Genomic DNA, 26,336 nt, shown 5'->3' with positions numbered 1-26,336 from the left:
AAGTTTTGTAAATATAATAAAATAATGATTATTTGGAGATCGTGAGATGCAGTCTTGGTGTGATGTAGGTTTAGAAAAAAAATTTCTTTATCATGCCAACGTTTCAATCTTTATTTAGATCATCTTCAGGGCCAGGGATTTATAAACATTGTTTAAATTATACAAATACTTTGTAAGATGTGAAAAAATGAGTTTATACAATGGCAGAAATTTTAGATGCACTCATTGTATAAACTCATTTTCTCCAATTAATCATTAATTAATGGTTACTAAATACCACACATAATAAAAGTTAATGATGAAACCACATTACAAAAGAAAAGCAGAAAGAGAAAAAGATATGATTCATGTCATTTTTAAAAACTCAGATGCTATGGACACGAAACAAGCCAGCGAGGAAGCAGAACTACTTCCTGAGGTTGCAAATTCCATAGTCTTGACCCTGCAATTCTGAAGGATGTGATTGGTGTATTTGGATAAGGAATGAGGGGAAAAATTGATAGATATCGAGGCTATTTATTTGATTTAACTTTAAATGTATAAATTAAAACTAAGTTTATAAGTGTTTAGAATGTTAAAGATACTGAAGACATTAACAAAGAAAGAAATAAGCTCTCTCGGTTTAAGAACATAACTGTATCTAATGCTGGAATGGTAAGCAATTTGAAGGCGATGAGCAGATTGAAGGAAAGTGAAAAAATAGCACTACAGCAATAGAATCAAGGAATTATTATGGATTTAATAAAAACTCTAATTTTCCGTGGAGTGAAAAAGCTAAGGCTTGAAGAGAGTGGGTGCTCGAGTAGATCTTTTTAATAATAAAGCTCACATAGTCATGCAATATAAGCTTAGAGTTAAAAATAATGCCGAGATTTTTAACTTTTGGACAAAAATTAATAGGGAAACTGTTAATATGAATAGGACATAGGCAATTTGTAATAATGGGTTTATTGGAAATTTGGTGAGTGAACAAAATGCCACCCAAGGTAAAACATTTACATTTTCTAAAGTAATGGTGACAATGTGGATTAATTCAAAAGGTTTTGTAGGTGTTTATGTAAAAAATCCATTTTGATGTTTTTTCCTAAATGGCCCTATGACCACATTGATACTAGTTAGGAATCCCTTTAAAAAGATAGTTCCTACTTACAGTAAGTTGTTTTAACATTCTGGATTTCGAGCTTATAGCTCAAAGTGATCTTTTACAATTCATGCCGAGAGATGGTTGTAGAACTCCTTCAACCTGATGATGAGCTATAAGTTCACAATCCGGATGGTTAAAAACAACTTACTATGAGTAGAAACTAGCTTTTTAAAATTATTGAACACCGCACTCACTCCAAAACATTCATCATTTCTATTAGTTAGGAATCGTCAGCATTTTGATGAAATTTCTAAAAGATCATCATAAAGGTTAAAAAAATATAAAAAAAAAAACATATAATTTTCTACAATATTTACAGTGTTTATTTTTACAATCATACAGAAAAAACTGTTATTTTGTCGACCTCTTTGTTAGGGTCAGTAATAAAAATGCAATAGCCATGTACAAAAAATTTGGCTACCCTGTCTATAGGACAGTAATGGAATATTACAGGTGAAGACACTTACTGTAATAAAAACTGGAAAACAAATCAACATCAATAAATTTTTGTTTACAGCCAGTCAAAGCGGAGGATGTCGATTGAGCTTATTTTTTACTCCGGTTAAAACTATTTATCACTTCTCAACTAGATTTCCAAAAAAGAAATTGTGTTCTTGATAAAATACATTTGAAGGGCCACCTACTTTTAAAAACAACCGTTAACATTAACTTTTTTATATAATATAACGTATGTTTTGTCTGTGTACTTTTTTTTATCACCGATAATTGTTTTGCAATTTAAAAAAATATATATAAACTTTTTTTATAAGCCTTAAATTAATCTTTCAATCACTCTTTGATTTCTTCTGTAGGAGTGATTTCTTCTTGTTTTTTCTTCCAAAGCTTGGCTTTTTCTAGAAGTTTTAAGTTAGGCTTGATCGCCTCATCTTCAGGGAATAAATAATCAAACACCTCCTCCCAACCACTTTCAACCTAGAGAAAAAAAAATGTAATAAAATAAAAATACATTAGATTTATAAATATTGAGTGAAAATTGAATTACTCCGTCGGGACTGATGACTTTCTGCCTTTTCCTGACTCTCCTCGGGAGCTTAGCTTCGACTTTGGCAAGACTGATATCATCGCCGTGGTTCTTTTCCATATCCCTCCACGCTTCGAGCAGAAGGACCCTTTCTTCCTTTTCGCCCGATTCTCTCAGGGCAGTGTTGCCCCTTTCATAAATCTTCCTTGCGAGTGATACTGGGTCGAGCCCCTCGTCTTGACTGTGCGTCATCTCAAATTGGACGTAGCTCATCCAGACCTTGATGTGGTGTGTTCTTTCCAAAAGCCTCTCATAAAGCAATCTGGCGTTTTGCGGCTCTCCTATGCTGATTTCAAAGTCAATGTATGCCTTCCATAAAATCTCAGGCATGTCAAGCCTTGCCTGGTTGACAGCTAGCTCGTAAATTGCTCTTGCTCTGTCTAAATCACCAAGCAATGTTTCTAATTCTGCAAACTAAACAAGAAAATTGTTACTTTACAAAATTAATAACAAAATAAACAGATATGGAAAAAAATAAGTTGATCTAAGCTTATATTTATTTATTAGGAAAGAAAAGATATAATTTAATTGAATATAAGAAGTACAAATGTTTTTTGTAAAAAAATAAAACACTTACTCTCATCCAAGTGATGCAATTTTCAGAACCATGTTCTAAAAATTTCTCATACAAAATTCTACATCTGTCAAACTCTCTTAATTGAATTTCTAAATCGATGTACCCCCTGTATAATTTGTCTCTAGGACACATGCCCAAACCCATGCCCTAAAACAAAACCATTGTTAATAAAATTAACTATTTGCTGAATTATGTAAAATTCTTACCAGGCTTTTTCTGGCGGCCGGAAGGTTTTTATGTCTGATTTCAAAGTGGGCGTACAGGAGCCAAATTTTGCTAAAGGTGAAGATCTTGTGAGGAATGAGCTCCAAGCACATGCGGTAAATTTGACGTGTGCGGTTTTCATCCTGAGCTTCCAATTCTTCATAAAGGGCGTAGTTGATCCACAAATATATATAACGCCTCCACATGTCCTTTTCCTTTGAGGGGGGAACGTTTGAAATGGCCCTTTCGTATGTCTCCCGGATGACGTCTGTCTCGCCTTCTTCCTCGACAAGACGCAGGAGGTCGAACCACGAGTCGTAATTGTTCGGATTGGCCTTGACCTCTTCCTCGTACTGGAATTTCCTTTTGCTAACAATAACATCTTCAATTCCAGTCCTATCGCCGTATTTCTTTTCGTGAATTGTGTATGCCTTGTATATGTCAGCGGTTTTGTCTTTCGGCAAATTGTCAAGTGCATACTTATAAATAACTCTCGCTCTGTCATGCTGAAAATTTCATTTTTTTTTAAACAATGGTCTAAAAAGTTGTTATAAATCAGCATACTTCACGTTGGGCCTCTTCAAACTTAGCAAATGCGATGTAGAGCCTTTCATCAATTATATCTTCACCAAAGAACTCAACGGCACGTTCATAAACTTTTCTTGAACCTGATATAAAGCCCTGTCGTTCTTCAAATCTAAAAAAAGTAAAAAAAAAAGTCAATTTATAATTAAATATTTATTAATTAATAAATTACTTGGCAAAACGAATCCAATTTGGAACATCAGGATGAACCATGACAAATCTATTGTATATGGCCCTTGCCCGTTCAATTTCTTTATAGCGCAGTTCAAATTTAATGTATGTCAACCAGGCCTGCTCTTCCGGCTCCCATTCCATCCACCTGTCAAAAACCTGACGAGCACCTTAAAACAAAAAATTAATACAACTCTTTTTAATTTAAAACAATCTCAAACCGGCATACCTGCAATGTTGCCAAGCATTTCTTCCATGTAGGTATACTTGTACCAAAATTGGTTTGCCCTCGGCAGAATCGTGACTGCTCTATCCCACAGATTCCTGGCATGGTTTACTTGACGGTTACGCATTTCAAGCTCGGTGTATTTCAACCAGAGGGTGATATTCCTGTGGTCGACATCAAGCGCTCTTTCGTATATCGACCTCGCCCTGTCGACCTGTTTTTGGCTCTCTTCCCATTGTGCATACTTTATCCAGTTGCTTATTACCATTCTGTTTTTTCTTATATTGTCCTCGAAAGCCTTGCGCTTCCTGTGCTGGTAATCAGCAAGTTCCTCTGGGTCGGAGATTTTCTGCTTGGGTGGCTGAAGAAAAACAAAAGGTTGAGTCAAACAATAAGACATTCAATTCAAGTATACTTACAGGTGGAACGATTTCCAAATCCCTCTCTTTCGCCTCCCTCAGCAGCTGCTCAGCAGTAATCTGAATTTCTGCAGGTGCTTTATTCTTGACCTAGTTAACATAGTACAATAATTTAGTGCTCAATAATATTAACTAAAATCTTTCTAATTTTACTATTAAATTTAAAAAAATACATGCCATGATTGTCTAGTACTTGTATCTGAGTATATAAAACTTTTCAATTGTATTACAACCTTAAAAAAATCCAAGCACCATTTCTTACAAAAAAAGTCTGTAGCTTGGTTGAGTTGAAGTTTGGTTATAACCACCGACACACTCTTCACATTTCACAATGAACAAAAGAGACCTAGCTAAACTGAAAGCCGCAAAAGTGGCTATAGTGCTTAGCAGTAATTAGTCTACACATTTTAGTGTGATTTTTGTCGATGTTTTGGTCTGTCCAATATGTTTCACCCTTTTACTATCATCAACAGAGTGTTTGTGGCCAAATGACAAACAATTAGGCAGACCAGTATGATTGTAAACGGTAAAATTACTGGTTTTTAACGCCAAAAACCTTTTGAAGAAATTTCTCAATTATACATTAATTAAAAATATTTTGAAATTTCTTTTGGGATCTGTAGTCTACAACAGTCGTATCTGATCATTTTAGTCTACATACAGTGTTGTTTTAGTATGTCAGATGCATTTTGGCCTTTCAATATTATCAGTTAATAATTTAACTAGAGTATTGAGAGATAATTTTTCTTTCTTTCTAGGAAATTTTGAAATTGAAAAACAACCATCGACTCGGACAGCCAGGCAGCACTGAAGGTAAGGGCTGCATCAGCTGTAAAGTCCAGAGTCATTTGGGACTGTATTAGAGACCTGTCAGACAGACATTGGGAAAATAACAAAATTACCCTTGCCTGGGTACCAGGGCACCTAGGGCAGAGAGACAATGAAAAGACCGACAAATTGACCAAGGAAAGTTCGTTGAGGACACCTGTTGTGGCTTACCAAACTGCCAAAAACGTTGATCCATTAGACAATGTTCAAGTGACAAGTCCTCCGTTCAATGGGAATGTAGCCCGGGACAGAGGCATGTAAAAAAGTTTATCAAAGAAGCATCACAGAAACTAATGACAGAACACTAAATCTAGGACGTGCTACGACTAGAATAATAGTTGGCCTGCTGGCTGGACACTGCAGATTCCGGAAGAATATGTACACACTCAGAGTGGCAGAAACAAGCCTATGCAGATATTGCCAAGAAGAAGAGGCAAACCAAAACGTGTCCTCTGTTGGTGCGAAGGCTATGTAGGCTGTGATTCCTAATCCTGAGAGAGGAAAAGCCAATGCCTGAAGGATACAAACGGTTCATTGAGGTCTAGTAAAAAGCCTTAAGCTTAATGAGGAAAAAATGGTTATGCACAACAGATCACTGGTGCGTAGGTCGTAAACAGGCCAGCTCCTATATTATACAATCTAATCTATGGGTACTTTTCATACAAACGGTATGTTTTGCAGTGAATATACAGCACAATTAATACATTTTGTTTCAAAGATATTTTTGTATAAGCATGTCAGAAAATAAAAACAGTCACAAATTCAAAATGCACAACAGACCAATAATGATGCTTAGATCGTAAACAGGCCAGCTCTTATATTATACAATCTAATCTAAGGGCACTTTTAAGACAAATGATATATGTTTTGCAGTGCATATACATCAGGATTAATACACTTTTTAAAGATATTACTGTATAAGCATGTTAGAAAATAAAAACAGTAACAAATTTAAGTATAAAACCGTCGCTTTGCAGTTAATCTATGGTTAACGGCTGAAATGTTTTATTGCTATAAGACAAGTTTCTTTATACTGTACAGATGTTAAACTTTACCTTAGCCACTTTGGGCATTTTCTGAGGTTTTTCCATTTTCTTTGGTTGCGTGTTATTCTCTGATGAAGAAAACGTATGTAAACAACGAAGACCAAGCACGGTTGAAACCTTCAAGTGGTTATCGAAGGAATACTAACGTACCTCATACTATCGATGTATAAATGCTATATGACCGATACTTGGTATCGATACATTTTTTACCAATACCTATTGTTTTTAAATATTCTATATGGAAATTAAAATTATCAAAATAAAAAATGGTTTATTTTAAAAAAAATTCGAATACATTTTTAAATATAATTGCTTTAGAATCAATTTTGACATGATTACGAAACTCCTCCCTTCCCGCCACTAGCAGAAAACTCAGTGTAGTGACTAGTGAGTGAAAAGATGTCCTCTTTTATTAACGTCTAACGATGACCTATAACTTTTCTTTTATTCAAGGAGGTGAGATCTTTTGCATACCATCTCGGACACATTGATGGGTATATTTTCTTCCTTGGAGTGTATTTATAAATAAGACTTTGAATTATGTCATTAAAGGTGTACAACAGATAATGATATAATGTCCCAATCGACAGCAATTATTTCTCGAGAAAGGTTCTCAAAATCAAAAATCTTAAATGGGTCGACCTATCAGTCTTATGAGTTAATTCATAGTATTCTTTTATCCAAAATTCTAATGGTGGGTGGTAGCCTTCATCTTAAAAACAGAATCATTAGTATTACACGAAAAAACCAAATCCAAAATACTCCTTGACAATATTGAACATTGTTGACGAGTCATTTATGCATAAGCGTAAAATATCAACAAGTAGTTTATGTAAGTCTAATGCCTATTACGCATTTACGAGTAACTTTCATCAGTGAAGTTAATCCAAAATCCATTTTGTTCTATCCTGAAACATTATCACCACCAAAGAAAAAGTGGTAGTTCTATTTTACTTGCCAAGATAGAAATTCAGCTAAGTGTAAGCAAAGCAACTAGATACTAAAGACAAGTGGTCTAGTACTGGGTTGTCCAGAAAATAATGCAGGTTTATAATTATAAAATAATTTATATATTTTTTAATTGCAAAACAATTATCAGTGATAAAAAAGTAAACAGACAAAACATAAGTTATACTATACAGAAAATTTTACAGGAAATTTTTATGTTAATGATTTTTTTTTAAAAGTAGGTTATCCTTCCTTCAAATGTATATTATCAAGAACACAATTTCTTTTTTGAAAATCCAGTTGTGAGGTGGTATCATTTTTAAACAGGTGTAAAAAATCAGCTCACTCGACATCCTCCGCTTTGACAGGATGGACTAAAGGGACGACAGATTTCTTCAGGACGTCTCGGCTCAATGCTTTTCTCATATCTGTAAACAAAAATTCAATGTGTTTTCATTGTCTTTGGTTTTTTATTTTTATTACCGTAAGCGTCTTCATCTGGCTCTCCGGAATAATATTCCATGACTGTCCTGTAGACAGTGTAGCCTAGTTTTTTGTACATGGCTATTGCATTTTTATTACTGACCCTGACAAAGAGGTCGACAAAATAACAGTTTTTCCTGTAAGATTGTAAAAATAAACATCATAAATATTATAGAAAATTGTCATTATTATCGCTTTTCTACCTTTCTGATATGTCTTCTAAGGATTTCATCAAAATGCCGGCGATTCCTAACCGCCTGTATTTAGGTGATACCGTCAATGCGGTCACGTGGCCGTGCCAAAGTTCGCCTTTTCCTTCTGCCTTTCCCATGACTGAAATGTAAAAAAAAGAGTATTGAAGAAAAAAATTCAAGTTATTTTCAAACAAAAAATTTCTTACTGTAGCCCATCAATTCTCCTGTGGGTGAGACCGCGACTTTAAAAAACTCGGGCCACAGGGCCAAATACTGCATATAAAAAGGCATTCCATACTGATATAATTGGTAGGAAAGTTTTAAAAAAGATCATAAATCATTTCAAATACATGATCAATTTGTTAATGAGGGCTTTGTTACAAAAATTAATGTTTAAAAAAAAAAAGATATACCAAGCAAGCGTGTCAAACCGTAGCTTCCCCGCTTGCATAGTCATGCTAGAGTGTCTATAAAAGGATACTGTTTCCGTCAATGGATCCAGGTTTCTGTAAAAAAAACGATATTTTCGTCAATAAAAAGCCGGTTTTTTCACCCTTTACATCAGAGATATTTCAATATATATATATGAACGTACATTTCATTTATCTGGAGCAGATCCGTACAGGTGAAAGGCCTAAGGGTGACCATTCTCCAATTTATAATATCCCCTGAAACCTGAGAGAAATAGGATGCGTTTCAAAGAAACGTGGTATTTTGGAGGAATATTGACAAACTGAGGTTACTTTTAACCTAAAGGAGGTTATTTTGAACAGAACTTAACATTATTCTGGCGCTAAAATTGAAAAAATGAGTTCTTCACTTTAATCAATTATTAAGCAAAGCAATAAAAGAAGACACGTGGGGTGAAAAGAGGAAGACTAAGTAACGTCTAGTTTATTAATTTGCTATACTATTTATTTGAGCTCAACTATAAGTTGAAAGAAAACAAGAGTTTAATTGAAAGTGTTTTGCCAAGTTATAGGATTTTCCAGGAAAAGGTTTTCATGTTTCCTTTCAATTACCCATCTACATAATAAACTGATTATGTTTGATGGATTATTATTTTGTATGGATGTCAATACTTTTTCATTTTCAATTGTCAATTGATGTCAATTCATTTTCATCTTTCAAACAAAAATACTTGTTTACCTCAGTAGCATTTCGTTCCTTGGGAATAATTTAGTCTTTTCTAATATGTCAATACATGATTTTTGTGTAATTTAACAAGTTTAAATTTGGTTAGAATAATGCCCAAATGGTCATTAATGAAGTCTGCCACGATGGCAGTGTGAGTGAGAGCACCGACCACAGATGTTTTAAAAAATTTAAAGAGGAAGACTTTAACCTTTAAGACAAAGAAGGTCAAGGAAGGATTTCTTCCTTAGATGATGTTCTGTGAGCTTTGTTCGAAGAAAATCCCAGAACAATTGTTCGAGAACTTGCAGAGAATCTTTCAGTTAGCAAATCGACTGTCGCTGACCACCTTAAGGCAACTGAAAAGGTGAAAAAGCTTTAAAGTTGAATGACCTCCAAAAATCAGAATAATACAATTGAAAACATAAAACAAAATGCTTGGCATAATACTGGATAATTTCCAACTTAAATATTTCAAATGGTGCGATTTCATTTTGGTCTGTGAAGTAATGAATAGACAAAAAATTTCTAATCAAAATACCTTGTAGAGCAGTCTGGGAAAAATGGATCCCTGTTAATCCCGACCATATCTGGTTTACAGATGGCTCAAAAACTGAATAAGGGTCAAGAGCTGGCATTTATGGAAAAAAAACCAAGTACTAGAATTTATCTAAGCCTAGGATAATATGCCCCCAAGCGGAAACTGTGGCTATTGGACTATGTGCCAGGGAGATAAAAAGTCTGGGTATTTTAATAAAAGAATAGGACACCCAGATGGCACTGAAGGCAATTTCCAGACCTGAGTCCTTTGAAACTGCATTAGAGCCCTGTCAGATATTGGGAAAAATGCCGTTGTCAGGGTACGAGTTCAAATAGGGCATAGGGGGAAATGAAGAGGCTGACAAATTGGCCAAGAAAAGTTTGATGAGGACACCTGTTGTTCCTAAACCCTTACGTAGTTTACGAAACTGCCAAAACGGTGGATCCATTTGGATGGATAAATAATAAGTCCTCAGCTCAAGGGGAATGTAGCCCAGGACAGAGCATGCAAAAAAGTTTATCAAAGAACCATCACATAAACGACAGAACTACTAAATCTAGGACGTGCTACGACTAGAATAATAGTTGAATTACTGACTGGACACTGCAGGCATATATATAGACTTGAAGTTGCAGAAATAAGCCTGTGCAGTTATTGCCAAGAAAAAGAAAAGAGGAACATGTCCTCTGTTGTTGCGGAGGCCTATGTAGGCTGAGATTATTAATTCTGGGAGAGGGCCATGGCCTGAAGGATACACACAGTTCCTTGAAAAAGCTTTGGGGTCTAGTAAAAAGCCTTAAGCTTAACAAGAAGCTCAAGAATAAAAAAAATGGAAATGCACAACAGACCAATGATGCTTAGATCGTAAACAGGCCAGCTCTTATATTATACAATCTAATCTAAGGGCACTTTTAAGACAAATGATATATGTTTTGCAGTGCATATACATCAGGATTAATACACTTTTTAAAGATATTACTGCATAAGCATGTTAGAAAATAAAAACAGTAACAAATTTAAGTATAAAACCGTCGCTTTGTAGTTAATTTATGGTTAACGGCTAAAATGCTTTTGTTGTTATAAGTCAAGTTTCTTTATACTGTACAGATGTGAAAATTTACCTTAGCTACTTTGGGCATTTTCTGAGGTTTTTCCATTTTATTTGGTTGTGTGTTATTCTCTGATTAAAAGTATGTAAACAAGTGGTTGATGTTTATTAGTTACCGGTCGCTAACCAGTTGCCCAGCGACTTGTCAAACAGAATAACCTTCGAATGATAAGATATCGTTAACCGCACGATTCTCACATTGATTCAAGAATCAAACGATAATTTAATAGAAAAAAATGACAATAAACGATGATGAATCGATTTCTGTATTGTTTATTTCAATGTATTGACGGTTAATCCTGCTTGTTTGATTTAACCTGTTCTTTCCTTGTATTTGTGTATTCAACCTGGCAGTTTTCAACCTTTCGACCCAACGTTCTCACACTTTTGTACAATTCGAAAAGAAAATCCCTGGGGCTTTTTTTCTTTCTTTCATTGTGGTGTTATTTTTTTATAGCGGGATTTGAAAAATTGTAATTTGAATTCAACGGCCTCTTCTTTATATAAAGAAAATTCTGACTGAGGGAACACCAAATTAATTAGGATAAATGGTCAAGTCGAATTTCTTCGAGCTGGAACAGATCATAGAAATGTCTTCGGAGACACATTCTTTTCCATGAACGATTTGAGGGCATTTTAGGTAATTTTATCAAGTTTTTAACAGAGGGCATACTTTAATCATTTAAAACACGATTATTATTAATGCTCTCCACAATCAACTTAAAATATATTTTATACATAATTTAAATATTAATATTAGACTTCTCCCAGTGAACTAGTGTTATTGTCAGTCCAGTTTTGAACCTGTTAGTCCATGATCAGCTTAGTTCTTCCAACCCCCCAAAACAGGAAGTCATGAGCTAAAGCATTTGCTCACTGCCTAAAGACCTGGTTACACAATAAGAGTTGATGATCTGACAGTAGACAAATACTGAACCTTACTTACTGTGAATAGGAACTATCTTTTTTAAAAAAGGATTGAACACCGCACACACTCCATCATTCATCATTTCTAATACTGAACCTATGTACTCACATTACAGTAGCTCGACTTGCCTCCCTGATCGCACAAGTGCGAGCTGCTGGTGTGAAAGTAGACAGCTACTGCATGTGTGTACACACATCTTTTCAGTAGACTTGTGTACTGTTGTTGCAAAATTCAAGACTGATCACAGTTCATACCATAATAAATAACATAATACCTTAGCATTGAACCATTTGATGGCTAGTGTATAAATCTCATTAGTGCCACATTAACTTTTTTGCTTTTCTCAGTTTTCAATAACTCCTGGTTGTCAGTGGGCGGGGTCGTCGGAGAGGCTCTTGCGAGTCAAGAGCACGACCAGTAGATGGCCTTTAGAGAACCTGAGCAGGAGACAAGGGATCATCCTTACCCGACTGAGGATTGGCCATACACGGTTGACACATGGGCACCTGCTTTTGGTGTGGTGGACACCAGAGAAAGGTTGCTCGATTTGTCCCACATAATAGAGGCGTGTCATGCCTTGGCTCCATACAGAGAGCGTATAGGCATGCTGCCGGACTTAAGAAGAGTTCTCGAACATGGTAGCGAGTTTCAGAGTCCCCTGTTCCGCTTTTTAGAGGAAAAAGAAAAAAAAACTCCTGGTTATACATAGAACATAAATTTTTGATCTTTTTTGTTACTTTATTTGTGCCTTGTAAACCCAATGCCATGCGAATGTGGTCAGGCAGGCTCACAGAAATCTATTCTCATAATTAGGATCCAAAATGTTTCACAAGTTGATTTGGTCCTTGTTTAACTCCACAAAATTTATATTTTGTTTGGAAATCCATCTATTCGCCATTGCCTTTTTTTCTTTTTAACTGCTACTAGAAACACAAAAACCCATGCAGCAACGAAGAATGCGGTGTGTGCGAGTAGCTTCACTGCCGTAACTGAATAAGCCAGCTTTGATCCTAGCTTCCACTGTGAAACTAGGCCTCTACTCTTATTTTCCGTTCTTGTACACAAAGTAACAATTGGGAAACATTATAATGTGTTCTGCATGCATGAAAATGACCAAACCACAAGAAGATGTTAAGCTTTAGACTTGACTATACGTGTTGTTTTGATCTGTCACACGCATTTCAGCTTCTTATACCCATCTTTAGCGGTGGGTCTGTACTTGACAGGCCAAAGAAGCAAGGATAGACAGAACAGGTTGATCAGGAACAACTAAACTACAGATTCATCTCTACGTGACCGCGAGATCAAATCTCACAATTTAAAAATGTTGGAAAGTATGGAAATGTACTAATTCTGAAAAAGCATTAATCTTTTTTATATTTTTCTGTAATATCCTCAAAGACAAAAAAAAATAAAAATAAAAAAGTATTTATTCCATTATTTTCCATAATAACTAGGTATAAAGATTAATAGTTAACAAAATGTAAAAACAAAATGAATATCAGTTGTTTACATTTTCGGTGTTACTAATCCTTTTACACTCTTAAAATTAAAAATAAAGAAAATCAATTCAATTCAATTTCATACTTTCCAGAGCCAACTTTTCTGTGAGTTTATTGGTTTTTTAAATTGTTTTCTTTCATAAAACCAATAAATTTAACTAAAAAAGATAATCGCTTTATTGCCCTTACAGCACCATGGAACTGTCATTTAACGGCTTCCTAAGGGTGATGAGAAGGCTTTGCAAGAATAGCCTAGTCTCTAGACATCTCGCTTCACGTTCTCTAATACTAGAGAGGCATTGAGTAAAAAGGCGACAATACACATATCAGCATTTCTTTTGGACAGTTGAACAATGAGGGGGGTTATATTCTCTTCACAGATGATTGTCGGTTTGGTTTGTGGCAATCAGACAACCTAGTGAGGGAAAGATGTGGAGCTATGCTCCATGTGCCATGTGTGTCACAGCCTTTTCAAAGAGTTAGTTACGGTATGGGGTAGAATCAACGTCTATGCCAGTACCGAACTGATTAACATACAGAATGGATCTTTAGCTACTCTAAGGTACATTGAGGAAGTTCTGGAAGCTGTGGTACCATTCACTTCATTTATTGTGTTAATGCAGGATAATGCTCAACCGCTTATAGCTTGAGTTGTCATCCATTACTTGGAGGATGTAGGGATTACCACAACAAATTGGTCAGCACCTTCTCTTGGTGCTAGTCCTGAAGATCACTTATGTGACATGATGGGTTACATCGTTCACTGCTTCCATTAATGTTTTGATCATTTTGGTGTGCCTATACTTGCTATTTTGATCTGTAAAATGTATTTTGTGGCCTTGAATCTCAATTAAATAATTAGGAGAGCTACACACTTGGCAAGCCACAATTAGCAAACTGCATACTTATTTTCTGAAAGTTCTGTTGTTCTAGATGTCAGTGAAGTTTAAAAATATTATATGTTTATACCGTACATCATAAATACATCTGATCTATGATTGGCTTGGAGTGTATGATAAGCTAGTCTGTCGAATCTGGCAGACACTCACTTCCTTCAAAATCCTGAAATTTCTGTACTTAAGAACATTTCTTGTAAAATTAGATCCGCTGTGTTGTTGAATTTCTGACTGTTTTGTCTGATTTTCTGATGCATTAATCAGATCGGATCTCTAAAACTAAAATAAATGAATGACAGACAAGTTTAGAATTTGAAAAAGGAATGTAGTAGTCAAGTTTTAGTGTTTTGTGTAAGTTTGAAAAGTTTGGCCTATGTAGAAGTATTAATATTGAATGTTCTGTGGTGTTTTACTGAATAAAGAGACAAATTTAATTATTATAAAAAGAACATTGTTTTATTTATTAACTTCACAGGTTATTATGAATGGCGATGCAGTTCCAAGTTATCCGAAGGTTGAATATTTGTACAGTCATGAAGAATGGAAGTACAGCATGCGAAGGACGATGCAAGAAATTGTACCTGGTCTGTTCCTTGGACCGTACTCATCCGCCATGCGTTCGAAGCTCGAGGAGCTCAAATCGTCCGGAATAAAGGGAATAGTCTGTGTCAGGCACTCGCTCGAGGCGCAGTTCATCAGGCCCAACTTTCTCGACCATTTTAGGTATTTAATCCTGGATATTGCAGACTCGACGTCCGAGAATATCATCCAGCACTTTGTCACTGTTAGGGATTTCATCAATGAAATCCTTGAGTCAGGTGGTAAAGTTCTTGTACATGGAAATGCCGGTATATCAAGAAGTGCCGCTCTAGTTCTAGCCTACGTCATGGAAAAATACGGTTTAGAATTTAAGTATGTCATCTTATTTATTTATTTATTTTATTTTTAATTAGTTTTTGATTTTTTAAGGAAAGCTTATGATCTCGTTCAGCAGAGACGCTTCTGCATTAATCCAAATGTGGGCTTCATGTTCCAGCTAGAGGAATATGAGCCGATTTACAAAGCGCGCCTGCTCCAGTGCTCTCAATCACCATCTAAAATCATAAACAAACGTACCTGCGATGAAATAGAGGAAGACTAAAGCAATAATCAAGATTGATTATATTAAAAAAAGAAATAAAAATAATTTTATTCTGACGTGTAGAAAAATTGACTTTGTTATTTATAAAGTATCTCTTTCATTATAAAAAAACTCACTTGTAAGTAACTATTTTATTAAAGTCTTTCTCAAAATTTCGCCGCACGATTTTTATTTCGCACCTTTTTTCATTTATGGCAACATGGATTAAACAAACCAAATTTTTTAAAGCTTAATTGATTTATTTTTTTATTTAATTTTTTTTCCATCAGTGAAACTACAGACTTACATGATGTGCATCGAGTATAAATGGTAAGGACATAAAAATGTAATTTTTCAAAAAATTTCTATTTTTACTTGTCATAGATGGTAAAACTTTGAAATATCCAAGTGTGTGGATATTTGCTGTTAAATTTTTTATATTTCACATTTAAAAAAATCTTTTAATTGAATGCACTAGATAGTCGTTTGAAATTTTAATCCGTCAGAAAATTGAGATATTTTAGTAATAATTAAATTAATAATTATTACTATGGTTAATAAGATCAATTAAAACTCATATTAATTAAATTAATTACTAGAGAGTTTAGTAATTTTATTACTTTTTTGATCTTGATTTCTTCAGTATGAATATGTTTAAATAATGTAATAGAATTTAATTAAATTTTTCTTTTTTGTGCATGAAAAGTTCATATAAAAACAAAATAGTGGATCTGTTTATAAAGTTCTGGCAGAGGAACAGAATTATTTTTAGTATCAGGCCCAGTGGGGAGAACCTGCATACGGTCTGTGTCCTATTAATTGTTTGCCTGTTGTACAATGTTTCAATTTCATTATTTTCTTTTGGTGTTTGCTTTCTTCGGTGCGTTTTTTTTTTTTTTTTTTTTTTTTAACTTCAATTTATTTTATGGATTGTCTTGTTTTGCAGAACAAGCTCTCGGCATTTATCTGCAAGCGTGCTCAGATGATTTGAATTGCAATTTCAATACTACGGCACTCAGATGTTCGAAGATTGACCAAAAGTGCACTTGCATCAGGTGATTTTTTTTTCTAGCTAGGAGATTTCTAGTTAGGCATGACTGTACTAAATTTTAAGATTCAAAGACATTCAAAGAAAAAAACATTTTTTAAGAGTAATTTTGCCGTTACCAATTGTTTTGTTCTGCCTATCTGTCTTAAAATGGTAAAATGCCAAAATGTACCTGACCAACCCAGTGAGGATAGACAGACCAAAATAATTGCTATCAAAAATTATCAACAAAAGCTGAACTATAAAGTTTAAAAATAATCAATTCTTATCTTATAAACTTATCCTTAAATAAAAAGGTAGATGTGGCTAAGGCTTAGTATCACAACCTTCGGACTTAACCACCACAATCCATCCCTTTGACAGCACTGTCGATTAGTGCCCTCAGAGGATCTGACTAATAGAAGAAGGGAATTATAGTGTGAAGGGGATATCGTGTTTTGTGTTCACTAGTGTGTGTTGAGAGTGAATGTACGTAGTGAACGTTGGCATGAACGTGTAGTGTAAAAGAGCGAATAGTGGAATATTAATTACCCCATTGAACCTCAATTAGGTTGTATAATAGGTGTAAATGATGATGGAGGAATGTCAAGTATTTCACTACCCTGAGTGAATGGAATGTAAATAACAAAAATGTATTTAAGACTGGGTGAGAGTGAGAATAGGTTCGGATTTGTAGAATGACATGACCTAGCTGTTGATAACCCCTGGAGCCCGACCTCAGGTGGCTGAACAGACAATACTGTGCTCTGACATATGATCCCCAACTGCCTACATCCGACGTGAGTGATTCTCGAGGCCAGTTGCTGACCTATTGTAAATTACACAATAACTAGAATTGCTAGCGAGCTGCAAGAAGTGATAGGCTCAACTCAACATATATGTTGTCCTTGCTTGTGGAGATTTGAGCTTATATAAATCAGTAATCAGTGATCCTTAAATTTTTATGTTAAAAATCATTTCAAATAATTTATTTATTGACAGTTTCAACAAATAATAAAATAAAAAAGAACCATCACAATTTATAGTTAATCTTGTTGAACTTATTGCAATATTATTTGTAATTTGGCTGTTTCTAACCATCTAAATAGACCTAAGCAGTAAGGAAATACAGACCGTGATGACCAAAAACGACCAAGCTGCAATCCTCCATCCAATGATCCAATAATATTTCATAAGTAAACGAAATAATTTTGGCTGTTGTGTACAATTATTTTGTAGATATCATTATTGGGACCCAAAGAAGAACATTTGTGTCTTGAATTACTACTCACTCAAAAAGAGCCTATCCCATTCAGAGTCCAAAGATGAAGAACTGTTTATAAAAGGCAAAGAATCAATAGAAACCAAGAGATATCACCAGAACTGCACTCATGATGATCACTGTCAAGATTTTTCTCTGATATGCTCTTCTGAGATAAATAAATGCGTGTGTGCAAAGTGAGTATTTAATTTAATTTATTTTATTGCTCAAATAATAATTTGTACTGGAAGGTTCCATGATTTGATTTTTAACAAGTGTGTCCTGAACTACACTGAGCTGAACCTCTGGCTAGCAAGCCTTGAAAACGAGAAAGATGTTAAAGGTAGTGTGATTATTGAAATGTTTTATTGTTAATAAATTAATTTTGTTTCTAGCTGAGCTAGACCGAAAGGCAGTCGGCGTGTTTCACCAGCTTGCTTTTTCAGGGATTTTAGCCATAGGCCTTGGAATCCTCGGTGCATTTTTTTATGTATTCATCTTCTGCTTAATGAAACAGTAAGTTGAAAGTAATAAGGATATTTTTTGTTTAACTTTTGCTTGCTGTGAATCATCTTTGATAGAGGAAACTAATTTAATTTCCCCCTATAAAATTTAAATTCTAATCATAAGTGTTTCTTTTCAGCCTGGGACGTAGACATGTACCTTCTAATAAAAAACTTGTCAAAGATGTTGAAGAGGCTAAACCAAGCGGATCGAATGTTAACGATATCGAAACGGTCTCCCCTTTGTTTCTCGTCCCACCTGTCCTTGTGACAACTTGAAATTTGTTAAAATATACATTTCTGTTGCGTTTATTTGAAATTCCGTTTATTCTTCCCTCCCCAATAATTTTTGTTTTGTTTGTTTGAAATGGCAGCAAGCAAAAGTCACTGTTTGAACTTAAAAGTGAATTTTTAAAATTTTTTTTTTCAGCACTCTGCCATATACTGAACCGGTAGATGAACCAGAAAGTCAAAAATCAAAGGATGATAACGTAAATGATATTGAAACTGTTTCTCCGGTGTTTTTAGACTTTTAGCAAGTGATACACTGCAGGATATATATTTTTTTGTGGTAAATCTGAAGTTTGGTCATTTCCAAGTTTCACACCAAGAAGAAAAAGCAGATTGGGATGATCAAAAATGTCCAAACTACAAGTGGTACTTTACTTCGGTTTAAAAAGAAAATTCTAAAAAAAAGAGTTAAATTAATTTCTTAAGAAAAATAGAAATACTTTTTTCAGATGGAATCACCAAAAATTCCATATGCATGGTGGAAAAATATGGATTCAGCCTGAATTGCTGAAAAGTCTGAAATCCAGAAAGAAGAAACTATTCAAAAACTGACGACATTTTTGTTAAAAGAATTTTATCAACTTTAAGTTTAAGAATAATTGTTCTTATTTACAATCTAATTATTGAGACCATGTAATAAAAAATGTTTATTTTCTCCTTTAATCAATATTTTTCTTCTGTCGTTTCTGTTATCCTTTTGTATCTGAATAACAATTGGATTATCAAATGTAATTCACATAAGTATTAAACACACTTCCTCTTTCAAATTTATTTTTATTGGGCACCTGTTTATAAAAAAAAGACCATTAACCCTGGTTGATTTTTCATTGAAACACACTCACCTTTTTTTTACACTGGTGGTTTGATGCCCATCTGAAAGCACTTTTGGGGAAATGTCTACATAAAGTAAATTATAAATCACTACAAAGGTTCTCTTGTGATTCCAAAAACCTTCGGAAAGTATGTCGGATTGAAGCGACGCTGTGTTTCTCCCTTAGGATGAACTCTTCATCACTATCAGAACTTGAACTATAAATTTAACAGTAGACAAATGTTAAATTTTCAAATTTAAAAGCGATTAAAGGAATTTAAAAATACCTTAAATCAATGCCTGCAAAAACTGTCTCTTCTCCGGATAAGCTTCTTTTAAAATATTTCTTACTAATCTGTTGTTTGGATATTATAATCGGCTGTTTCACAACGGTTGCAGCTAGGTTTTGGTTGCTGGTTATCCTTGAGGCACATGCTTCATGCAGTTTGTTGAATTTCTTGCACTTTTTTATTGTTGTTTCAATATTCATCTCCTTATCTTCCTCTTTACAGGTTTGCACATTTTCTTCCACCGGTATTTCAGGCTGTTTCGGTTTCGATTCCACTTTTGTAGGTGTCTTGCCTCTGTGGTTGCTGTTTTCTTGTCTGCTTTTAACATTCGCCGGTTGGCTCGGTGTCACCCTACCTGTCAACTCACCTCCTGAAGTCTGTGGACGGGTTTTATTATTCGGCTTCCTCTGTATCTGCATGAGGCTTGTATTCCTTGAGACGGTGTTTTGTGATATGCTGCCCCTAGAATAAATTTAAAAAAAAATTGTAAAACCAAAATTTGGTTACATATGTATGAACTTCACATTGAATCTTAAGCACCTTGCATTAAGCAGAACGACTCCTGGTTGTGGCAATGCTTTCATCGGCTCATTTGATTTATTATTCTTTGTAACTTTCGATCTGATCGAATAATCCTGAAATTGTATTGAACTGTATTTTCCGATGTTCTTCATAATCCCTTGCATACTGTCAAAATAAAATTGTTAAGACATTTTTTTTTTTTTAATATAGTGTTTAACTATTACCTCAGATTAGAAATTGCTTTTGTGTTTTTAAGCTGATCCTTCCTAAAAGTCAAAAGTCATTTACCAATTTTAAATTAAAACAAAAGTGTCACTATTTTACTTTTTGTAATTATACAATATTTATTTGTATAATTTTGGCAATTATTGTATATTAACACCTACTTTGTCCCTTTTCCGTCAAGTAGTTTGGCATTTCTAGGTATCAAAGGAGTGCTAAAGCTTTTTATTAACGATTCACTGCTGAAAATAATTGTATCAGAACCTCTTGTCAATTTATGCCTACCGCTGTTACTCACGTCTTGCTTATTCCTCTGTTTAAGTTGAAAGCAGATCTTGTTCTCAAGCTGTGGACCGATGATCCTGAATTCCAGATAGCTACAGGGTTGGATGGTCTAATGTCCAGCCATCCGTACTATAAAAAAAAAATAAAATACATAAACATTTAAACATTTCTTTTCAGCTTTGATGAAATTCACCTTTCCCTTATCTTCCTCGCTTGAATTAAGAGCAAGCGTTTCAACAATATTTGCTATTATACTAGTATCAATAATAGGATTTCTTCGTACGTCAAAAATAACAATTTCACTGTCAATCTCGAGCAGTTTTTGTATTAAAGTACATCCTCTGTCAGTTATTCCGCAATTTTGCATATCAATGGCTTTTAAATTAAAACTTTTTTATTTAAAAAAATAAAAAATGCAAGTACAATTTTGAATAATCAAATTATTTTACCTTTGATCCAGTAATCATCAAACAGAACATCAATAATGCAACGAAGCCCTTTGTCGCCAATGTCTGGATTATTGTTGATTGTCACCCTTCGAAGGCCAGGTATTAGTTCATTTGGTACTTCCCGATATCGCAGAGAATGTTTCCAGCATTCTCCGTACCTGGCGATCTCTTGGACCTGGGAAAGTTTACGTATATTTAAAAAAAGCAATTTCTTAATTTTAATTTTTTTCTCTCTAAACCTTCAACAGTTCTGCGATACTGGCAGCACCTTTTTCTGAAAGGTTGTTGTTCGATAAATCAAGCGATACAAGAGAAGCTGTGTTTCTTATTGCCCTGCATAAAATTTCACAATATTCGTCACCAATTTTGCAAGATGGTAAGGACAGGTGCTGTAGAGATTTTGTGACCTCAAGTGCCTGCAGGTAAAGAGGTCGGTCTGAACAAATTAAATTTTAAAAAAACAAACAAGGATTGAATAAAAAAGTGTCTTAAAACATAATTAAGAACATCTAAATTGTGGTGCAGTCTATGCAGTGATAAATGAATTAATCTCGCTGATAGACCAGTAAAGTTGATAACATGACCAGATGAATTTTAATTTTTCAACTTGCCATAAAGACATCCACCTTTGAATATTAGGACTTTGCAAAGTGTGCTTTACTGTGTAACTTGGTGGGTCTTACAAGAACCTGCTTATTTCATGTCAGACAATTGTCATTATTGCTTAAATAAATATGTTTTTGTAACAGTTCTCATGATACTATTTAACAAGATTAGTTAAATAGTACTTACTTTCTCTTTGATCCAATAAAATGTTTCTCACATGTTGTTATAGGTCAGACTTTTGTCAAATAGTAGATGGAAGAAAAAGTTAAAAGAAACCAATAATGACGTAAAAATGATTAAATTGTTTTGAAAATTTACATCTTTTAAACTAAAGTAAAAGTAATTCCAACAGTTCACAATACTTTATTAACTAGTTTCTATTAGAAAGCTATGAACTGTGCCAGGATTTGAACCTAGAACCTCTACTAGCAAGTTAGACGTCCTTACCAATTGACCACCATAGTTTAATATTTCAATTTATCTGAAATTTTCCTTTCATACCCATCATAAGAACCTTGCTCTCTTAGTTCAATCGTCAGCAAATTGTGCAACAAAAAGATGCGACTAGGAAAAGCAAAAAAAGATGGTGCCTTTAGGGACTTTTGCTGTATGTCAGACAATGCTCCAGTCTATAGCATACATTGTACAGCACGCATCCTGTCCAATTTACTGAAGGGTACGAGGTAATGAACATAATCATTTCTGGCCATCCCTGTCTGCCCATCTTAGGAGGAGACAAAGTACAAAATGGACAAAATTATTCAAAAGTAGTTTTACTTGCTTTCTGCAGGTCCCGTTCTTTATAATGTATTTCATGTATCTGGAATATGATCATTAAGTTTTAACTTATACTTTATTTTGTATATAAGAGAATCCATGATTATTTTGAGTTATTTCATCCATATTTCTAGAGGCAGGGATCAATAGTGAAAATTTCAGCCTAACACAAGTTTTAAGCCCCACACCTTCAATTTTCCAAGTTAAAATCCATACAGAAGAACTCTATGAAGAAATATTTAAAAAGGATTAAACAGTGCACAAATTTGTGTCACAGGCGGGATTTGGACCCACAACTTTTGGCAAATATGCCACTGCTCAACCGCTTGAGCTGCCATGACTTCGATCACCCATGCCACAAACTTTTCATTTTGACTGCCCGTTTATTTAAATTGTGAGCAAATCGCGGCTTCATATAGAAACATTTTTATTAATGATGGTACTACATTAGGCTGTAACAAAAAATTTTCATTAAAAAAAATTGTGTTTAATTAATAGAGTAAAAATAATAGGCCTTTATACTAGCCATTTCCTATTCAATAGACATCTCAAAAATAGAAAAACTGAGACAGAAACATGACAACTCTGTCATGAGGAAACAGAAACATTGGAGTATGCGACTGCAACGAATTGCCCGGAAATAGTACATTCTGATGCCAGAAAGAATAAAGAAAAAAGAACCCTGGAAAATTCCACATTAGTTTAAGGGCAGTGTATTTTTTAAGGCTTTGATATAAAAAAAAAGGGTCAATTCCACAATTGATCTTTTAGGTTGAGGTGGAAGAAAAGATACTTAAGTCACCAATGACCACGAAGAAGAAAAAAAATTCAATATATCGAAATTCTCTTCAGTTTTGAGAAAGCATAGTCATAGACATCATTGGCAAATCATACTATTGTTGAATACAACTGGGGAAGTCATAAAAATGGTTTATAAATAGTTCAAGGAAAATGCCTTAGTGCTAGTTAATTGTTTAGTTGTTTCTGATCATCCTGATGTGCCTATCATCACTGTTTTGGTCTGTCAGGCATGAGTCATGATTTGGTAAATTGTATCTTCATCGGTAAGTTTGTGTGATTTTTGTTTAGTTAAGCCCCTAACAGACAGGAAACAAAAAACACACTTTAATGAGAAATCTCAGTATAAATCAAACTGCATTTTTGGTATTAGGGGACATTTAATTTTGGTAGAATCATGTTCAGACCAGAACAGTGTATAATAAATTGTGAGATGCAGTCTGGTGTGATGTAGGTTTCAGAAAAACATTTTATCGTGCCAATGGGCCTGGGATTTACAAAGATTGTTTACATTTAACAAATACATGTAGGATGTGGAAAAAAATATATTTGTTAAATTTAAACAATGTTTGTAAATCTCCTGAAGATGATCTCAATAAAGATTGAAACGTTGGCACGATAAAGAAAATGTTTTTCTGAAACCTACATCACATCAGACCGCATCTCACAATTTCCAAATAATCATCGACTAACTGTCACTAATCACCATAGTGTATAACAAAATTTCTCATACCAAAAAAAAAAAATTTACATACAATTTCTTTGGGTGTTTATTATATAATTCTAATGCCTTTACAATGTTCAGTTCTAAATAAAATAATTTTATCATTTTTGTAGTTTTAACAGTACTGATTAAATTATAAAAATCATATGTTTATAAAAAGAAATAGTAACATTACATGGAATTTCGCTTACCCCATTCAAAATTTGAATTGGTTCTCCATGGAGTGGTAGCATTTGCAATTGAAGACACATCAACGCCTTTGACTGGGACAAGCATTCGGATAAAGCGTTCATTAAATTGATCAACATGAACTTAGTGAAAATGACGGGCCCTTTGGTAAATTCCTTTACTTTCTTCTCACAGTTTATTTTATCCAGCATTACTGTGAAATGAGAAAATTAAAATGAGGTGTAGAGTAAGTTGAATACTCCAATAAAAGACAATAAAAGAATTTACCACTCCCTGAAGATAAATGACTTCTTATGCCGATGTAATGCAAAAATTTATCTCCTGCAATGGCCTTTGTCAATGGAATCCAGTCCTCATATTTTATCCTATCTCCATTGAATGAAAGAATATTTCGAGATAGATGAGCTTTTATGTCCCGTAAAGGCTGGGTGTGGTGTGCTTTGCAGACATAATCATAGCAGTCGGAGAAACTGTGGCACATGGACCAGTTGGTTTTAAAGCTTGTCGTACTCCCTTCAAATGAAAAATATGTCAATATAAAGAACTATTTCATAAAATTATAAAGGAATTAAGAACACCTCACCTCTACTGCTGATACTGCGTCTACTGCTTCCGCAAGATTTGACCGAATCCGGCATTATTTGATGATTTTCAAACAAATGCGATAATTTGCAAAATAATTTACTTTGAGAAAGGAGATCTTTTAAACAAAAATCAATGGACTAACTATTAGAGAACTAATCTAAAACAAACATTAATTAAATCAAAATGTAAGAAAATAAACCTTATGTTTACAAGTATGATTTTATTGATAAATTATAAAAAATATTTAAAAAACTTAAAATATAACAAATGCTGTATGTTAAGCATTTGACAAAACATTTGCTTGTGTTACTAAAAAAACATAATGAAAGGGCAATGTTATTTGGTACCGCAGTTGAATTTCAACTGGTTAAACGATAGCAATTTTTGACAGGTCAAAAGTGTTGAAAATTGTTTAGCTAGAATGATTTATTTATCAAAACTGCATGTCAACTTTTTAATGCAATTAATAAAAACCCAAATTTTATTTTAAATAATAGAATTTTTTTCTTATTTAAGCTAAGCTATTTTTTTTTAAATTAATTTATTATTATTATGATATTTGCTCACAATTTCTAGCTTTCATTGTGATTATAATAATCAAATATGCTATTTGAATGTAAATAAAAAGTACACAAGCACATGTTTTGCAAGTAAATTTCTACTAGAAAAATAAATAAAAATATAAATGAATTCCTATACTACATCAATAGAACAACAGAATAAACAAAATTTGAAGACGATCCAAGAGAACGAGGCAAAGAAGTTGTTACAAGATATAAAAGTTTTAGCGGCGACTATTGAATGGAGTAGGCAAGAACGGGGCTTTATTGATGAAAGCCTCGAGTCGCCTCAGGTGAGGCTGAAGTTTTCAAAATCTTCAAATCTCAACGATGAAATCAAGGATCTCAAGGCTGAGAATCACACCATCCAAGTGCACGTCAAGCCATTGGCTCAGATGTTCCTTGACAAGAACATGTCGATTTTTGACAATAGAAAACTCATCAAAGATATAAGCAACCTTTTTGTTCTTCCTAATTTGAAAGATGAGGAGTACAAAGACTTTCATACTTTGAAGAGACTGCTTGAGGCTACTTACAAAAGCATTATTAAGGCAACACTTGACCGTATCGAGCTTGAAAATAAGACAAAAGCTATTGAAAACAGAGGGAAAGAATTGGGTGAAAAATATGAATTTCTATACGTCTCTTGCATAATGACGGAAGACTTCAAGCAACAAGATAGCCTTATGGCGAGTATAAAAAGTTTGGAGATAGAGAATGATTATTTCCAGAGCGAAATTAACAGATTAATCGAACAAGTTGAAGGACTCCAACAAAGTTATTCTCACTTGGACACATTGACACTTGCAAATATAAACAAAATTTGTTCGGAAACTTTTGGAAAAAGACTAGGACTTCTCCGCCTTCTCTATCAGGAGGACAAGTCTGAACTTACTAACGAAGATCTTCTTTCACGCAAGGTAATTTTCCTTTGGAAATTATTTCTCACTGATGATTACAATTTTCTATTTTTCAGTTTGCCTCTGACAAAAGGAAAGTAGAAAAGATTAAAGAAGAATGTGACAATGGGATAAACAGAAAGAAGCAAGAATTGAAAGAGTTAACAGCAACATGGGACAAATTGCAGATTTTGAAAAAAAAATCTCCCAAAGTGCATAGGTAAAAAATGTGCATTTTTGTATATAAATAATATCAAATATAAATACAGATTTTAAACAAAATAATCTATTTAAATCTTTATGGAATAAAATCAGCAGAATAAAGAACAAAAATCATGTTTCAGTTAAAAATAAATGAATATCAGGAAAAATGGCTAGGGCCATTATCTGGGTGGCAGAATTAATATTACAATTTTAAATAAAAAATTAGCATATTTAGAA

At 34.0% G+C, this 26,336-nt stretch overlaps 6 protein-coding genes across 11 annotated transcripts; 3 read left to right on the top strand and 3 right to left on the bottom strand.

Moving 5' to 3' along the window:
* Positions 1-1,428: 1,428 nt before the first annotated feature.
* LOC106667645 (protein crooked neck) lies at positions 1,429-6,381 on the bottom strand. The gene is made up of 9 exons (XM_014395722.2): positions 6,252-6,381; positions 4,369-4,458; positions 3,953-4,310; positions 3,725-3,893; positions 3,532-3,664; positions 2,970-3,473; positions 2,764-2,910; positions 2,148-2,600; positions 1,429-2,077 (listed from the first exon to the last, which is right to left on the bottom strand). The coding sequence occupies exons 1-9, from the start codon at positions 6,285-6,287 to the stop codon at positions 1,934-1,936; spliced, it is 2,034 nt and encodes a 677-aa protein (XP_014251208.1). The 5' UTR covers positions 6,288-6,381; the 3' UTR covers positions 1,429-1,933.
* A 971-nt stretch (positions 6,382-7,352) lies between these two features.
* LOC106667632 (N-alpha-acetyltransferase 20-like) lies at positions 7,353-10,812 on the bottom strand. 2 transcript variants are annotated; one of them, XM_014395700.2, is made up of 8 exons: positions 10,664-10,810; positions 9,213-9,360; positions 8,463-8,542; positions 8,349-8,373; positions 8,074-8,164; positions 7,877-8,006; positions 7,674-7,810; positions 7,353-7,618 (listed from the first exon to the last, which is right to left on the bottom strand). In XM_014395700.2, the coding sequence occupies exons 3-8, from the start codon at positions 8,513-8,515 to the stop codon at positions 7,533-7,535; spliced, it is 522 nt and encodes a 173-aa protein (XP_014251186.1). In that variant the 5' UTR covers positions 8,516-8,542; positions 9,213-9,360; positions 10,664-10,810; the 3' UTR covers positions 7,353-7,532. The 2 variants fall into 2 exon arrangements, with proteins under 2 accessions (XP_014251186.1, XP_014251185.1); XM_014395699.2 differs by lacking the exon at positions 9,213-9,360 and having other exon boundaries at positions 10,664-10,812.
* Positions 10,813-10,924: 112 nt separating this feature from the next.
* LOC106667631 (serine/threonine/tyrosine-interacting protein B-like) lies at positions 10,925-15,178 on the top strand. Its single transcript, XM_014395698.2, has 3 exons — positions 10,925-11,290; positions 14,452-14,888; positions 14,946-15,178. The coding sequence occupies exons 2-3, from the start codon at positions 14,458-14,460 to the stop codon at positions 15,115-15,117; spliced, it is 603 nt and encodes a 200-aa protein (XP_014251184.1). The 5' UTR covers positions 10,925-11,290; positions 14,452-14,457; the 3' UTR covers positions 15,118-15,178.
* A 686-nt stretch (positions 15,179-15,864) lies between these two features.
* Positions 15,865-18,945, top strand: LOC106667617. Of its 3 annotated transcripts, XR_001340604.2 has the most exons (7): positions 15,865-15,976; positions 16,043-16,151; positions 17,363-17,581; positions 17,636-17,727; positions 17,780-17,900; positions 18,318-18,544; positions 18,628-18,945. XR_001340604.2 is itself a non-coding variant. In XM_014395678.2 (6 exons), exons 1-6 carry the CDS (start codon positions 15,934-15,936, stop codon positions 18,421-18,423), a joined length of 690 nt encoding a protein of 229 aa, XP_014251164.1. In that variant the 5' UTR covers positions 15,865-15,933; the 3' UTR covers positions 18,424-18,945. The 3 variants fall into 3 exon arrangements, 2 of the variants coding, with proteins under 2 accessions (XP_014251164.1, XP_014251163.1); XM_014395678.2 differs by having other exon boundaries at positions 18,318-18,945; XM_014395677.1 differs by lacking the exons at positions 18,318-18,544; positions 18,628-18,945 and adding an exon at positions 18,028-18,199.
* On the bottom strand, positions 18,813-24,643 carry LOC106667615 (protein Cep78 homolog). 3 transcript variants are annotated; one of them, XM_014395675.2, is made up of 13 exons: positions 24,435-24,643; positions 24,119-24,364; positions 23,854-24,044; positions 20,997-21,193; positions 20,758-20,932; positions 20,502-20,683; positions 20,322-20,437; positions 20,188-20,265; positions 20,026-20,067; positions 19,820-19,966; positions 19,277-19,741; positions 19,021-19,207; positions 18,813-18,963 (listed from the first exon to the last, which is right to left on the bottom strand). In XM_014395675.2, exons 3-12 carry the CDS (start codon positions 23,936-23,938, stop codon positions 19,090-19,092), a joined length of 1,605 nt encoding a protein of 534 aa, XP_014251161.1. In that variant the 5' UTR covers positions 23,939-24,044; positions 24,119-24,364; positions 24,435-24,643; the 3' UTR covers positions 18,813-18,963; positions 19,021-19,089. The 3 variants fall into 3 exon arrangements, with proteins under 3 accessions (XP_014251161.1, XP_014251159.1, XP_014251160.1); XM_014395673.2 differs by having other exon boundaries at positions 20,997-21,173; XM_014395674.2 differs by having other exon boundaries at positions 20,188-20,262; positions 20,997-21,173.
* A 387-nt stretch (positions 24,644-25,030) lies between these two features.
* On the top strand, positions 25,031-26,177 carry LOC106667486. The gene is made up of 2 exons (XM_014395445.2): positions 25,031-25,916; positions 25,973-26,177. Exons 1-2 carry the CDS (start codon positions 25,122-25,124, stop codon positions 26,117-26,119), a joined length of 942 nt encoding a protein of 313 aa, XP_014250931.1. The 5' UTR covers positions 25,031-25,121; the 3' UTR covers positions 26,120-26,177.
* Positions 26,178-26,336: the final 159 nt, after the last annotated feature.

The sequence above is a fragment of the Cimex lectularius genome, unplaced genomic scaffold (genome assembly GCF_000648675.2).
Source record: "Cimex lectularius strain Harlan isolate CLEC.00 unplaced genomic scaffold, Clec_2.1 scaffold171, whole genome shotgun sequence".
Taxonomy (NCBI): Eukaryota; Metazoa; Arthropoda; class Insecta; order Hemiptera; family Cimicidae; genus Cimex; species Cimex lectularius.
Note: the sequence above shows the minus strand (reverse complement) of the source record. Positions and strands in the feature narration are given on the sequence as shown.